At 44.2% G+C, this 16,266-nt stretch overlaps 1 protein-coding gene across 2 annotated transcripts in view; it reads right to left on the bottom strand.

Annotated features, from left to right (window-relative positions):
• Nucleotides 1–1,983: 1,983 nt before the first annotated feature.
• The window catches only part of MTFR1L (mitochondrial fission regulator 1 like), a 28,596-nt gene continuing 14,313 nt past the window's right edge, over nucleotides 1,984–16,266 (bottom strand). The window contains exons 3-6 of one of the 2 annotated variants that reach the window (XM_078611415.1): nucleotides 13,072–13,196; nucleotides 10,969–11,198; nucleotides 8,772–8,895; nucleotides 1,984–3,920 (exon numbers count right to left, since the gene is read on the bottom strand). In XM_078611415.1, the coding sequence (XP_078467541.1) occupies nucleotides 3,827–3,920; nucleotides 8,772–8,895; nucleotides 10,969–11,198; nucleotides 13,072–13,196 (573 nt within the window). In that variant the 3' untranslated portion in view covers nucleotides 1,984–3,826. Of the gene's footprint in view, nucleotides 3,976–8,771; nucleotides 8,896–10,968; nucleotides 11,199–13,071; nucleotides 13,197–16,266 lie in introns of both variants that reach the window. The other variant, XM_078611424.1, reaches the window with a different exon arrangement.

Raw genomic sequence — 16,266 nt, 5'->3', positions numbered from 1 at the left:
ATTAAGGTCCTGGAGTGGCCTAGCCAGTCTCCAGACCTTAATCCCATAGAAAATCTGTGGAGGCAGCTGAAGGTTCGAGTTCCCAAACGTCAGCCTCGAAACCTTAATGACTTGGAGAAGATCTGCAAAGAGTGGGACAAAATCTCTCCTGAGATGTGTGCAAACCTGGTGGCCAACTACAAGAAACGTCTGACCTCTGTGATTGCCAACAAGGGTTTTGCCACCAAGTACTAAGTCATGTTTTGCAGAGGGGTCAAATACTTATTTCCCTCCTTAAAATGCAAATTAATTTATAAAAATTTTGACATGCGTTTTTCTGGACTTTGTTGTTGTTATTCTGTCTCTCACTGTTCAAATAAACCTACCATTAAAATTATAGACTGATCATTTCTTTGTCAGTGGGCAAACGTACAAAATCAGCAGGGGATCAAATACTTTTTCCCTCACTGTACATGAAACTGAAACATACAAGGACTCTTTACACAGACAGCGGTCCCTCATTTGCTGTGACACGTTCGTGCATCCACCTCTTAAGGTCCTCCGTATGGCAAAGACAGAGATCCCCCGTATAGCCTTAACAGACTGTTGGGGCAAGTGATGTTCGTGAGCACCTTTTGAAGGCCGGCACTGTGACACACGGGGTGGGGTGGCCAGCACCACGCCCGGCCGCCTTTGTTTCCCCAGTGTCGATGTTAACTACACACTGCACACCGATTATTTTAACCGTGTAGCGATTATCGCAGTGAGATAATCGCTACACTACCGCTCCCCACACATTACACCACACACGTGAATGTCTACCATGGCTAGGGGCTGTTGGTCTGCGTGTGGTGGCACAAGGGGTAGTTTATGGCTATTGTGGCAGTTGTTGGTGGATTACGCCCAATGTCACAGACTCCACAGGTAGCAACGTAGCAAGTGGGTTATTGAACCTATCTATGTGCAGCTTTGATATCTCCGTTATTGCATGGGTTTTCCCGGAGTATTTCAATGTCTTTACCACACGGTGGCAAGATGTTAAATACCTCGCTAGGTATACAGGAGCACATGGGTTCGATCCCGACCCAGATGCCCGTTGTATATTTGGAGTATGCATGTTTTCCCCGTTGTCGTGGGGATTTTTCTCCAGGTCCTCTGGTGTTTCCCTCCACATTTAGACACATGCGTTTGCAGTATTTGGCTGCTATAAATTTCCACATGATAAGCCACTTCGTTGAGCTATCATTTGTCGTCAGGTCGCTTCTGAAAAAGAGCTAGAAGTTGATAGTTGAGTTGTTAATTACTTCAATAATTTAATTGATTACTCTACCGATTATTAGTTTGATCTTGCAACTGTTCAGATAACGCCAAAAGAGCTGGGGGAAAAACACATCTCAATTGTTTCCAAGCTTGTCGCTGGACAGGTGATGGGTGCAGCTTGCTGACATGAGCACCATCATCCGGATGGCGAGTATGTGGAACTTCTTTCGCACGGTACGTAGCCAACCGCGTTCATCGCAGGTGCGACTTACCGATCCTGTCAGTATTGGTCTCATTTGGCCCACCTGTCATTAATTCTAATTTCATCGTACACCTCATTCAATCCATTCACCTAAATGTACACTTGCATACAACTTACATACATCGTAGGTTATGAACTCTCACGGAATTTTTTTTCATAACGTCTCATTACATGATGAATAATCCTGGCACACTCCCTTGCCACATAACATACATCAGAAACAGGGCTTACATTAGCAGGGATTGTTTATTAATAACATTAAACATCTTGGCAAAATGTTCAATGAAATAAAACACGAGTGATTATTCCCTCGTATGCGTAACTTTCCTCCCACGTTAACTCGTGTTTACAATTGGGTTGGAAGACCCAACCTCAATAAGGCCGAGATAAACTACATTGCTACTATAATAATATTGCGAACTTTTCAAATAGTTATGTTATTAACCTGCCCTTTATATCGAGATGCCCTTGATGATGTGACGTGAGCTTTTAAACTTGCTTTATTCACACGTTCACCAATAACATAAAACGATCTAAGGATAGTTTTAAAATCACAGCAAGCGAACAAGATATGACAATGCACTATTTTGATTACAATTAATACTGAACGTCACACGCACAGAGGCCACGAGCTTAAAAGACACGAGACTGCATGGGTGAACGCGTCACAGTGCAGGTGTTTTGTGTTCATGAGTGAAAAGCAAACAAGGCAGTCATTGAAGTTCTCACTTGTGACCAATGTACACACGTATAAATTAGATATACTGCGATCTTTTTTGGTAACAAATTAGAAGATAATCTATCTTTTTTATAAACTGTACGTTTGACGAAAATATTAGCTTCACGATTGAACATTTCGGGCATCACAACTTGCCTCGTAGCTGTTGACGGGTGATCTTTGCGATTATATGCGCACGCGCACAGCGTAAACGCCGCCAGCGGTAGACGTATTAATAATAAAAATGCTTGATTTACATGTTTGCAAATCATGGCGCAAGAGAATTCGGCTTATCTGTGACCGTGTCACCTAAGCCCGCTGCTTTCTGCAGAGGTCAGCAGGTCCACCATTCGCCACATTATTGAGGATCCGCTAAGATGCATGAGATAGCAGTGTATCATACATTGTATGACACACATCATCATCATCACGCGTGCTAGTGATCATAGATGGAAGTGCAGCCTTGCCCTTGGCTCATGCTGCTGCGGAACCCAGCAGGTGTTAGTCTCTATCCCGCTCACATATATACCTTGAAGAAATTAGATGAATGATTAACACTATCTGGGTGACAGCAGCCAAGCAAGGGTGGACTTCCTCGACGCTTCAGTTACATGAATGCAGGTATGCCTCTAAGCCACACTATGTGAATCAGACACAGAGGCGCTGGGAAGTCATTCAAACAAACACCTTCCACCATTCACCTGATATAACCTGCCAGGCGACTCGTTTTACATACGAGTTATCTTATGTTATTTACGACATTTTCCATGTACACCGTCACAAACAAGAGTTTTCCCGAGGCTATGTATATGTTTAGCTAGTGCGCTCAATCATAGGTACATTTTGCGAAAGATTCGATAATATTGTTCTCTTATCACCTGTTAGTTTGTATAAACCTGGATAACAATTCACAACTTTCAAATACGTTAAATATAAAACAATGGATGCTTGTTGAAATTAAAGGCCTGCATTGAGACAGAAAAGGGAAGGCTTCCTCAAGAAAAAACTTTAAAAAGTAAGTTAAAAAGCGAGTATGGTGTATGAATGATGAAAACACAAATGCCAATGCTTCTTGCTTTCCATCTTCCTCGATTTACCGTGAGGCTTTTTAATAAACATGCCACCCGCCCGAATTAACTGATTTTGTACATTGAAGCCGCATGAAGGCAAGACCCATATTACCAGATTTGAACTCCGTTATTTTATAAAGAAGCTTGTGTACACACATTGTAATCTGGTAACTTTCCACAAGTGATTAATAACTGGCACGTAACACGTGGCCGTCTAAAAATAACTTTTTGACGCTATGAGTTCACTCTCAATTCATGGTGTGAACTGAATCCATCCGAGTGTGCGATACAGATTGGCCATTTTAGGGTTGAGGTCAGAGCGTATGGTGCAGCAGAGGGCAATAAAACACAGGCAAGTAAATGTGCGTTCACGTTGGCAATGCTCAAAGGTGCATGGAGGGGGAAAGGCAACGGGATTATACGCCACGCGGCTCACGTACGCGAATCTCACTCACACTCTCAGTTGGAAAAACACTTCCCCACGTGGGCAGTGCCACCTCTTGCCACTCGGGGGGGAGAGGAAGACGAGAGGCCTCCTCAGGAAGGACTCGAAAACTTGAGCTTGACGGCCTCCGTGATGACGGACGCCGGGTCGGCTGGGTGGCGCCCGTTGTCCGTCAGTGCGGTGCCACTGGAATCAGAATGTTCATTGAGACTGCAGGAGGAATCCGATGGGCTATGAAGCTCTTTGTTTCACAGAGCAAGCAGGGGGCAGGTCAGAACGTTACAACAACAAATACAAAGTAAGCAACAGACAAACCGTGCTGTAAAGCGAGAACTTCTTACACTCAAGCACCTTTGCAACTCCACGGTCCACTTTGAATGCTTCTAAATCGATGCGTGCCAAAGTATGATCAAACACTCTTTGGTTCTTTCGGTAAAGTCACGTAGAAAAAAAAAATCAAATAATAACAGAATACGACGTTTCGATTGCAACACAAGCAACCATCATCAGGTAAGACACGGAAACAACATAGGCAGACACACATGCAGAGAGCGACACACACAAAGACACACCGAGCGAGACACACACCGAGACAAACAGAAGGACAACTAATCTGTGCCGAGGCGTTAAATAGAGAGAGGGGGGGGAGGGCTGAGGCAAAGAGAGGACTGGGGAGGCGGACAGACGAGAGGGGACAAGGAGGGAGCAGTGTGGAATTCCGGACCACAGTGGCCGGAGGAGAGTCAATGGTTTAGAGCAAGAAAATCGAAAGTTTGAGAAAGCAAATTTAGTCAAATTGAGAAGTGTAATGCAATGCAACAGAGGATCAGTTAACACACAGTTAACACAGAGCCTGGTTGATTAACGTTCTCACAAAGATTGCTGAATTAGATTGCTAAAAGCTTTGAATCTAGTTTGAACCACATCTACGGGGAGGGTTTACTCACAACTCACACTTTACTTCTAATTTAGAAATCTTTGGGAGAACGTTAATCAACCAGGCTATGCGTTAACTGTGTTAGCCAACTCTCTGCGTTGCATTACATGACACTCTAATTTTACTAAATTTGTTGTCAAACTTCCAATTTATCTCTCTAAATGTCTCCTTGCTTGTCTGTTCCACACTTAACTTCTAATTTAGCAATCTTTGGAAGAACATCAATCTTGGTGTGTCTCACTCAGTGTGTCTTTGTGTGCATCTCTCTCTACATGTGTGTCTGCCTATGCTGTTCCCGTGTCTGTGTTTTATCATTCATTCTGATGATAGTTGCTTGTGTTGCAATCGAAACGTCGTATTCTATTATTATTTGATTTTATTTTCTACGTGACTTTACCGAAAGAACCAAAGAGCAATTCCTGCAGTCAGGGAAGCTTCGAATCTAGTTTATAATCAAACGCCTTTCGGAAAACGGATGAAAATGAGACGAACGACTGCGGGATGGCTCTCGGACAGTGGCTCTAACCTGGGTGCACACACCTCCTGGCGGTGCGTGGTGCCCTTCCTGTGAACCAAAGGGCTGGAGAGGCTGCTGTCAAGGTTAAGAACCACTGTCCTAGGATTTGAGATTTAAAACTATGCAATGCTGGCATGAACTTTTATTACATGATGGTGTATCAGTTTTTTGTAAGAGCAATATTTATTGGTTTCAAATATAGGTGTGCATGTAATACATGCACAAACATAATCACCTATCATGGCCTCGTTAAAACTGTTGGGACTCAAGCTAGATGCAAAACATCATGAGGATGTTCGTATATGTGCATCCACACGCACAAAGACCCTCCATTAATCTTCTTGGTTCTTTCGGTAAAGTCACATAGAAGGGAAATAATAAAATAATAAAAATAAAACATAATAAAATACAATTCTCACGACGTTTCGGCCACAACGCAATCAGCCGTCCTCAGGTGAAGAAACAGAGCTGTCGGAAAGACAGCGTCTGAATGAACACCACCAAGCTTGGCAGCGTATATTTAAGCTGGGTTAGAGGAGGAGGGCGCCTTGACAAAGGAATTTGCATATCAACAGACTTTACCGAAAAAAACAACAAGATGAATCCCTGCAGTCACGAAAGCTTTAAATCGAAACCTCCATTAAGCCTAAAGATAATGTTGGGGCAAGCGTATGAGAGATGCAGACATGTCCAGCTTCCTGTACCGATGCTGACAAACAGCATCTGCTATCACTCGTGCAGGTTCATGCCAGGTGTAAGACACCAATTACACTGGTGTAAGACACCAATTACACTTTTGTGCACGGTAACAATTGAAACCTGAGTCACTATAATTATAGCTCAACTACTAAACTGCATCTAGCTAGTGTGTGTGCTCAGTGGGCCAGCGTTTGTGCACAAACAAGAGTTGCCTGCCACCTCCAAGTGTAAGAAATGTCAACATGGTGCATGTGTTGTCAGGCGACGGGCACTCTGAATGTATGTTGAACTTCGTTCACACCGTACATCGCCAACCGTGGTTAATACATTGCATAAACCAAATCGTTATGGACTTTAAGGGCTATAAGAAGGTGAATTACGGTAATTGTGGGTTCATCAGGTACCGACTGACGAACACAGGCTCATGCATAGTGCAATCAATTCAACGGTGCAAGTCCCAGCTGATTAATCAAGTCTTGCCGATAAAAGCGGCCACTTTGTATGTAGCATCAGCTGATTGTAATGAGGGACAACTGGTGTGACAACTGGGTGGGGGGGGGAGAACTCAATTGTATAATCATGCAATCAGAATAACGAGCAGCAGCAGCAGCCTGTAAATCTATCTGGGGAGGAGCAATCTGATAAAAAGTGGCAGCCCGCGTAGACACGTGGGTAGTTTTGTCGGCAGGCTCTATTCTGACGCTGCTCACTCATACGGCACTGATGTTTGCTGCAGTCCAAGCAAAGCGCTCATGTGGTGTGTGTGTGTTGCCTTTGTATTAATTGTATGACTTGTTGATTACAGCTCTTGTTTTAATTCAGATAAAGATTTGGATCAGTACTACACAAGATGTGTCGTAGCTTCCTGGCTGTATAGTACAGTCGACAGCAAGGGCAGGCAGGAGCACGCATGGGTGTGTGTGTGTATATACAATTGCGCAAAAAAAATGAGCTTCAAAGAGACTGCAATTTTAAAGGGATGCGTGTAAATAATTCTCAACGCAACTAACCCTGACAATCACTTCATGTGGCCTGTGAGCCAGTGAATTGAGCCATCCTGCCTGAGTAACGCTCCGAAGGGGGTCACACGAGCGCATGGACTTGCGTGTGTGAAGAGGAACACCGCGTGTCCATCTCGGCTTGACCGAACAATTGCACTCGCTTCCTATATTCCATCTGCTGGAGGTCACGGCGAGCCCAGGGGAGCAGAGCGCCGCAGCCTCGCCCCGAAAACGTGATGCTCACTCTACTGCGAACGGATGGTCCCTGCTACATTGTTACACACTTCCATGAGTGAATAAAAAAAAGTCTGTACACGTTCCTTGAATTCTTGCCTCATTTTATGGGCTCCCCGCTCGCTGTTTTGTTCACCATTTGGACGTTCTGATTTTTTTACGAGGCATTGAAATGGTCTTGGTTGCCTCACTGAGCTCGCATGTTTCTCTCCATTCACAAAACTCTTTAATTATTAGGACATCCCTCGGCTCACAATCTACACTCGGGCTAAGGGAATCAGTTCATGTAATGCTCCTAACCTACCCTGGGTCAGATCTGCCAATTCTTGTCCATTTTTTTTTATCGCGCCTGAAGACCTGCACACGTTAAAAAAGGCCTTCACTAACACTCAATTTTATCAACGATGAAAATGTGTTATTTGATTGTATTTGTCCTGTTCTGTAGCTACTTTACATTGTACTGAGCTGCACTTATATAAATGCAGTGCTGTAACGCAGACTGCCTCGGCCTTCATTGAACAAGAGGTGCGACACAGGAGTGTATCCATTACGATCAAGCGTAGCTTGGCACGGAGGATGCCCTCAATTGCACAAACATGAATATTACGATGAAGTAAATTCAGATCTCTGTAGTTAAGTGTATCGGTACTTGTTTTAAATAAATAAGGCTTTCACAAACACTTGTTTTCATTAAATTTTCATGTTTTAAACGTGGCTGGTGGGTGCAGGTACCTATTGTCTTATGAGCGATGTGAAATTGCTGTGCAAACGTGACTCCCAACCGCCACCAGTTGTGTTTGGACTGGAAAATGTTGCCTCATCGCAGTTGCTGCTATGCCTCCTATTGTTAGACCGTGGCCACTGCAGCTACCGGTTGGTCAACAGCGATACAAGTTTTTGCACGTTCTTAGTGCACCTCAGAGCCGTGGTGAGGAAGTGAGGAAGATCATGCTGGAATTTTAATGTCTACGAGTTACGAGTTATTTGCGAAAGTGGTTTCCGTGAAAATTGGACAAAAGAGCTTTGTGGCATGCCAGCTTCTCCACAGCTTAACGCACTCAATGCTCATTGACATCCGAGGTAAGACATCTTCACACAACACAAAGGTGGCCACGGAGACTTCTCGGTTAGTAACCTACCGATGTGAGAACCACATTCACACTGGCAGAGGGCCCCCTCCGCGCCCCCCAAATAAACCACAGGTTAGGGTGTTGGCATCCGTGATGCACCCAGGCAAATTAGTTTGTGGGCGATTTTTGATAAGGACCCACCAGCCCCCCACGTCTGCAGAATATTCTAGAAGTACTTAAAACGAGCCATTTACCAGGTCATTAGACGGGTGGGCGCACACAGATTCCCCCTGTATAGTCTTTAAAGACGGTTGGGGCAAGTGCTGTGAGCGATCACCTAATGAAGGCCGGCACTGCACAGGAGGGGGTGGGTGGCCAGCATCACCTGGCCACCTTCATCTCCCTCGTGGTGATATTGAAAAATCGTACCAGATACTCATTTAAGGCTGAGTTGACCTAGGTGAGGCCCAGAACCAGTGCAGATATGTTACCGATGTTAACCATGAGTGGGAATCGAACTTGGGTCACCGGTTTCGTAGCACAGTGTGCTAACCGCTGCACTACCGCTCACACACACACCTGTAAGGCTGAGCGTTGCTCAGGGGACCGAAGTGTTCGTTTGGCATCTCGTCTTCGTCGTCACTGTGCTCCTCAGAGCCCAGAACCCACGCCAGGCCGGCCGGCACGCTGCACGACTGGTCCTCTGTACAAACACACACGCACGCACGCACACACACCGTCCAGCGAGGGATGGAAAGGCATCCACGCTACAGTTAAGCCTTCGTGTGCATGTACAGTGCTTTTTCCACTGCTGGATGAGGGCCTCCCAGTGTCGTGCGTGCTACACAGGCTCCAATCTGCTTGGCTTCTGATATGAGACTGGGAGCTTCCGGGCGAATTGGTCACAGGCGTTCACACAAGATTTTAGAATTGCAACGGGAAAACGACAGCAGCTTCACTTGCCTGCGCCTTGGAAATTTTGATGTACGTTGAAGATGTCTTGGTGGTTAATAAATTGATTGGCTTCCTGGAGTAATAACAATAAATTGATTGGCTTCCTGGAGTAATAACAAAGTATTGTGGGAATTAACCTTGTTTAAAATGTATTTTCAGTCAGTCCATAATGGGTGTAATGTAATTTTAAAATCTTGGTGCAATGCACTTGATTATCTGCACACCATGGCACCTTTCATCGATGAAATAACACAAAACACAGCAAAATAATACATTGTCAGATGCCAAAGTTGGTGTTCGAAGTTTTTTGTTGAACCTTGGGGATGTATACCTCCTTGGAATTTGTTTGTTTTTCGAGGTGAGATTGAGAGATCAACGAGGTGCCATGGTGTAGTCGATGCCCAGCCTGTTTGCTGAAATTAAATCCAGTCGCCAGGAGATGGCAGTACAATCAAGTTCGCACATTTGCAGGGTGTATTTTAAGTGTTCTACACACGGTTTCTCTGGGTACCATAGTTGCCCTCCCACATTCCTTCTTTTCAAATGATTCTCGGCAAGGCTTTTATGGATAAAGCATTTGTTTGAAATAGTAGAATGACAGGCAACATCCAAGCAGGAATCCTTTAACATCGCACGTCTTTCCAAGGAGACCTTCACGTGTGATCTGTGGCGATTTCACGTTTTAAGACATTGCTAGGACTACGATCAACTTAGTCTGGAGGTAGAATAGTGGCTAGCGCACATCGTCAGGAAACCCAGCGAGACCAGGGTTTGATTCCTGGTCACGACCAACATTATCAGCAAGTGGTATGGGAACCGGTCCTGCCCCTCCCTTCACCAACCCACAATGACCAGTGTGGTGAAGTAAGGCCAAATTACCCAGGTGATCAACATGCTGTGGGGGGCCTTTATCCAGCAGTGGATTTAAAAAATAACCGTTCTTTTTAATTATAGATTCTGTCTGCATGGAGCTTTGCTTAGGCTGCTTCTATGAGCACTAACACAAGGTTGAGAGTTATCACTGGGGAACAACAGTGCTCACTCTCTCTCGCACACAACAGGTACTAGAACTCACGCATGGTCTGTATATGGCAAATGTATGGAGCACGAGGCTTCACGGTAAAGTGGTCAGGAAACAGGCACTCCTCTACTTACGAACAAGTTATGTTCCATGTCCGTTCGTAAGTCGATTTGTTCATAAGTCCAACTTTACTCCTCTCGATTCCAAACACGTTGTACGGCGTGTACACTAAACACACCGGAATGGCTTTAAGAGTTGTATAATCCCCTGTAAATGAAGAATCCACTGGTTCTTCATGTTCTGCGGATGTAGATGCCACCACCTCCATCTATTGCGCAAGGGTTAAACTTACGATTCTCGATTCGAACAGGCAACTGAACATACCGACAGGTTTGTTGGTATCTCTGAAAGTTCGTGAGTCGAATGTCCGTAAGTAAAGGAGTGCCTGTATCATGGAAACGCCCGATTTCATAACGTGGGCTTTGACTATAATCTGAAGGGTGCATGAAAATAACGTTATCATATTTAAAATGAATCGGCCACATTTCAAGTAACCAGCGGAATGTTAGGAAACTTCAATGGACCTGTTTGTACTCCTGCACAGGATTGCGTGGTTTTTCTATGTCTAGCTCTTCGATGTGCCTTGGGCTTGTGCCGTATACTGCCAAACAACACGCGGTACACGCTAGAAAAGTCAGCTCCATTTTTACGATATCAAGCGCAAGAACGCCCGCGCACACAAAGCGGAACCTAGCACCAGAGGTCTCTCAGTGCAAACCCCGGCCCGAGCACGCGACGGACCGGCGCCTGGCGAGGTTTGCAGGGTCGGCTTGCAGGCGAGCAGCAGCGCAATCTGCGCGCGCAGGTGGCTCAGCTCTTCCTCCAGACGGGGGTGAGAGGGCGCGTCCTCCTCGGCGAGCGGGGGCTGGGCGCCCGCGGGACGCCCACGCATGCACGGGGAAGAGAAAACCTTGCGCAGCGACGCCAGGGAGTTGGTGCGGCGATTCTGCTTGCCCGGCCTGAGCTCTGACCTGGCAGCAAGAGAAGGTAAATATGATTGTAAATTGTTTTGAGAATAATTATGAATTGCTTATTTACCCGGGAAAGGCACGTGTGTGTCGAACTTTGTTCTTTTTTTCATGAGGGTCTTTGCGTTGGGATATTTTTGGGCAAGGCACCAATGACCGTGCGTGTGTTTTTGTAGCTATCGAGGAAATAGAGAATCCCGAGGTAACTCTTGTTCAGTGGGGGGGCGTAATATAAAAACCCGACACATAAAGGTGTCAGAGTTTGGAATAGACGAACCCAGGCCCTTGGCGTGTGGCACAAGTGTTACCACGGCACCCCCCCCCGTACTGCTCTATCAAATAGTAGAATGTGCTTCAGTTAACACGGTGATAAACCTTTCACATGGGATATATTAATTATTGAATTATGCACACAGTAAGTTTCCAATTCATTTCGAAATCATTTATGCCACATACTGGCTACTGAATTGCCTCGTGGCCTGCACAGATGTATGTGGAAAATGTAATATAGGGGACTGTTTACTACGCCTGGGGTAATCGATGAATTGTGCAATACTGTATTCTAAGATGCTGTAAAAATGTATTCACATGAGCTCACGGTGTACCAACAACATCCATATCTCAAATGTGAAAGTTGATTACGAGACATTAATTGCTTGTTCTTAATGGAACTGCGGCGGATGAAAAAATAGTTGACCTCTTCCAACAATTTAGGAGTGAGGGCCTGATTTTAGGCCTTGACATAAGTAACAATCTAACACGTAGGAGGCTTTCGCGACCAATATCATCCATAAGAAGTTTTTGGGTTAGATCGCGTAAATATATAAATGTGTCGTTAAAACCCGCCACCACCCGACACAGCCAACTAGTAATGGTTGTCATGTTAATAGAACATGCCAATTCGTCACTAGTACAGCACACCGGTGTGTTGGAGAGCCAAGCCACAACATTTACAATGTGTGTGCTGTACTAGTGACGAATTGGCACGTTCTGTTTACATGTCAACCCTTACTAACTGGCTGTGTCGGGTGGTGGCGGGTTTTAACGACACATTTATATTTACGCGATCTAACCCAAAAAACCTCTTATGGATAAGTAACAACCGTAAGAATTGACAAAGAATTGAAATGATCAACTTAGAGTCACGAGCAAAAATAGTAATTTTTTGTGGATTATTATCCATGCCGCTGGCATGCCAACATGAACTTTTCATCACAACAAGGATGGACACTGCCCCATAGCTCGTTTAAGATTGATTTATCGAACGCTTTAACACGTTACTTTTACTCAGTTAAGAGCACTGGTGATTTAGAGAAGGGTGACCATGGTATTGGACTTTGTTATATACTGTAACGCAGGTGAAAACTATCGCCATCTCAAAAACCAGCTCCTAAAACGATTGGTCCAAGGGGAACAAAATATACCGGGGGCTATGGTGCAAGATAATCTCAATGGGCACGCTCATTTTCCATACAACCTATTTATAATCTACAAACGCATAGCAGTGCATATACATGAAATAATAAAAATGCTATACAATATGCTACTTTTCTTTTCCGAATAAGGTAGATCATTCTTTAAAGGCAATACATTGGTGTCAAGTTGTTCTCTTATTTGCTTCAAAAGGTGTTTCCATGGCAAACTGTGAAGGATCTCAATGCTCTCATTTTCGTCAAAATTGCAGTTCGTGGAAAACCTACCATTGGCAAAAAATGCCACGGGGGAAAATGACCGTTCTTCGCTACCAAGAACTTAACTGCCAATGCCGGACAATGTGCCAGATGCGTACACAAGCTGTGCAAGGTGGGACAATTTCCACAATGCAAAAGATTTTCCGATTTGTACCCAAAACCAGATGTTGAACTTAGAGCCTCACCGGAGTCTGCTAAAGGTCTCGCCCTCATCGTCCATTATCCACATGATATCTGCCAGTGAAGGCACGTCCTGGTCTTCCTCTGGGCTGGCATTTAACTGCTGGATGTCTTGATCCTTCCCAGCAGTCTGTGACAGGCATAACAGGCAACAGTTCAACGTGTTATTAAGCAAGGTGGGTTGAAGGTTGACGATATTGTTGGGAAACTATAACCTGGGAAATAATAAAGTTTACAATGGCATTTAAATAACGAAAAAAAATAAGTATAGAAATGTCTAATTATTCTGTAGCCTACATCAGTGAAATTTTGCGAAACAATGTGAAGTGAATAAATTAGAACCCAGATACTTCCACAAGATGGTAGACTTATTATTATGAGATATAAAAAAAGATATCCTTGCTACACTAGTTCCGGGCGAGTCTACATATTTGACCTTAACTCACAAAAGATGGAACAAATTCAGTGTTTGGGTGCTATTTTATTCTCGCAGTGTGAAAGCACTAACTTTTATTTCAATGTCAAGGGTCTCTGCTCTAAAATAAGAGTTCTGGAAAAAGTTTAACCACATATGGCACGCATTAATTACTCTCCTAACAGTACCAGTATGTCGTAGCTGTTGAGTAAAAGTTAAAGTGAAGATGTAAGTTTAAAGTTATTTGTTTGAAACGTAGCACCGTCCAGTTTTTAGAAAGTTTTGGTAAGACGGAAATATCGTGCACGCAAATTTGAACGAATGAAATAATCTAGTGATTCATCGCAGGTCACCCAGTTGATCCACGCTGCACGCGCCCGCTGACTGTTGGACAAGCGACATGCTACGAAATTAACGCCGTCTGCGGCACGGCACGCGTAATACACGTACGGCGTGAAATACTTTGCGAGGCATGAATGATGGGTTTAACTCTTTCCCATTCTGATGACGTACGTGTACATCATTAGTTTTCCTTCAGATTCCGTTCCAGAGTCTCGTACTACTACAAAGGTTATATTCCGAGCATGATCGTCAACGTCATTTCATTGATGTCAGAGAAGCTTGGGCTCTTCATTTGCAAGTTTGAGGAATGCACCCAGCCTGTATTATACGGGCATAAGAGTTGTGTTTTGCCAACAGACCCGATATTTTTTTTACTCTCCCTCTCTGGCACGTGTGCTGTGCATAAGGGTCATTGCCTGAAACGTCACCTCTTATATATTTTTTCTTTTCAAGACCACAGTGTTAATCAATGTGAGTTTGTTGTTGTGTTGGACAGCTCTCAATTACAATAGGGAAAGAGAGAGGTATTTAGACTACATACCTGTTAACCCAAATTGTTACAGTGAGGGAAAAAGTATTTGATCCCCTGCTGATTTTGTACGTTTGCCGACTGACAAAGAAATGATCAGCCTATAATTTTAATGGTAGGTTTATTTGAACAATGGGAGACAGAATAACAACAACAAAATCCAGAAAAATGCATGTCAAAAATGTTATAAATTGATTTGCATTTTAATGAGGGAAATAAGTATTTGACCCTAGATTTGAAGCTTTCGTGACTGCAAGGATTCATATTCTTAGGTTTTTTCGGTAAAGTCACGTGGGTAAAACTCCAGCTGTCGTGGCTGTGACGGTTCCACCTGAAGACGGAAGCTTGTGTTGCCTCCGAAACGTCGTGATTTTTATTTTATTTTTATTAATTTTAATGTTTTACCTACGTGACTTTACCGAAAAAACCTAAGAATAAGTATTTGACCCTCTCTCAATCAGAAAGATTTCTGGCTCCCAGGTGTCTTTTATACAGGTAACGAGTTGAGATTAGTAGCACACTCTTAAAGGGAGTGCTCCTAATCTCAGCTTGTTACCTGTATAAAAGACACCTGTTCACAGAAGCAATCAATCAATCAGATTCCAAACTCTCCACCATGGCCAAGACCAAAGATCTCTCCAAGGATGTCAGGGACAAGATTGTAGACCTACACAAGGCTGGGATGGGCTACAAGACCATCGTCAAGCAGCTTGGTGAGAAGGTGACAACAGTTGGTGCGATTATTCGCAAATGGAAGAAACACAAAATAACTTTCAATCTCCCTTGGCCTGAGGCTCCATGCAAGATCTCACCTCGTAGAGTTGCAATGATCATGAGAACGGTGAGGAATCAGCCCAGAGCTACACGGGAGGATCTTGTCAATGATCTCAAGGCAGCTGGGACCATAGTCACCAACAAAACAGTTGGTAACACACTACGCCGTGAAGGACTGAAATCCTGCAGCGCCCGCAAGGTCCCCCTGCTCAAGAAAGCACATATACATGCCCGTCTGAAGTTTGCCAATGAACATCTGAATGATTTAGAGGACAACTGGGTGAAAGTGTTGTGGTCAGATGAGACCAAAATGGAGCTCTTTGGCATCAACTCAACTCGCCGTGTTTGGAGGAGGAGGAATGCTGCCTACGACCCTAAGAACACCATCCCCACCGTCAAACATGGAGGTGGAAACATTATGCTTTGGGAGTGTTTTTCTGCTAAGGGGACAGGACAACTTCACCGCATCAAAGGGACGATGGACGGGGCCATGTACCGTCAAATCTTGGGTGAGAACCTCCTTCCCTCAGCCAGGGCATTGAAAATGAGTCGTGGATGGGTATTCCAGCAAGACAATGACCCAAACAACACGGCCAAGGCAAAAAAGGAGTGGCTCAAGAAGAAGCACATTAAGGTCCTGGAGTAGCCTAGCCAGTCTCCAGACCTTAATCCCATAGAAAATCTGTGGAGGGAGCTGAAGGTTCGAGTTGCCAAACGTCAGCCTCGAAACCTTAATGACTTGGAGAAGATCTGCAAAGGAGTGGACAAAATCCCTCCTGAGATGTGTGCAAACCTAGTGGCCAACTAAAAGAAACGTCTGACCTCTGTGATTGCCAACAATGGTTTTGCCACCAAGTACTAAGTCATGTTTTGCAGAGGGGTCAAATACTTATTTCCCTCATTAAAATGCAAATCAATTTATAACATTTTTGACATGCGTTTTTCTGGATTTTTTGTTGTTATTCTGTCTCTCACTGTTCAAAGAAACCTACCATTAAAATTATAGACTGATCATTTCTTTGTCAGTGGGCAAACGTACAAAATCAGCAGGGGATCAAATACGTTTTTTCATCACTGTATACAGTCCATACAGCGAACAGCCGTTTCAATACGAGCAAAAAAAAATTGGCTGTTGGTTTG

The sequence above is a fragment of the Lampetra planeri genome, chromosome 2 (assembly GCF_965212315.1).
Source record: "Lampetra planeri chromosome 2, kcLamPlan1.2.h2, whole genome shotgun sequence".
NCBI lineage: Eukaryota > Metazoa > Chordata > Hyperoartia > Petromyzontiformes > Petromyzontidae > Lampetra > Lampetra planeri.
Note: the sequence above shows the minus strand (reverse complement) of the source record. Positions and strands in the feature narration are given on the sequence as shown.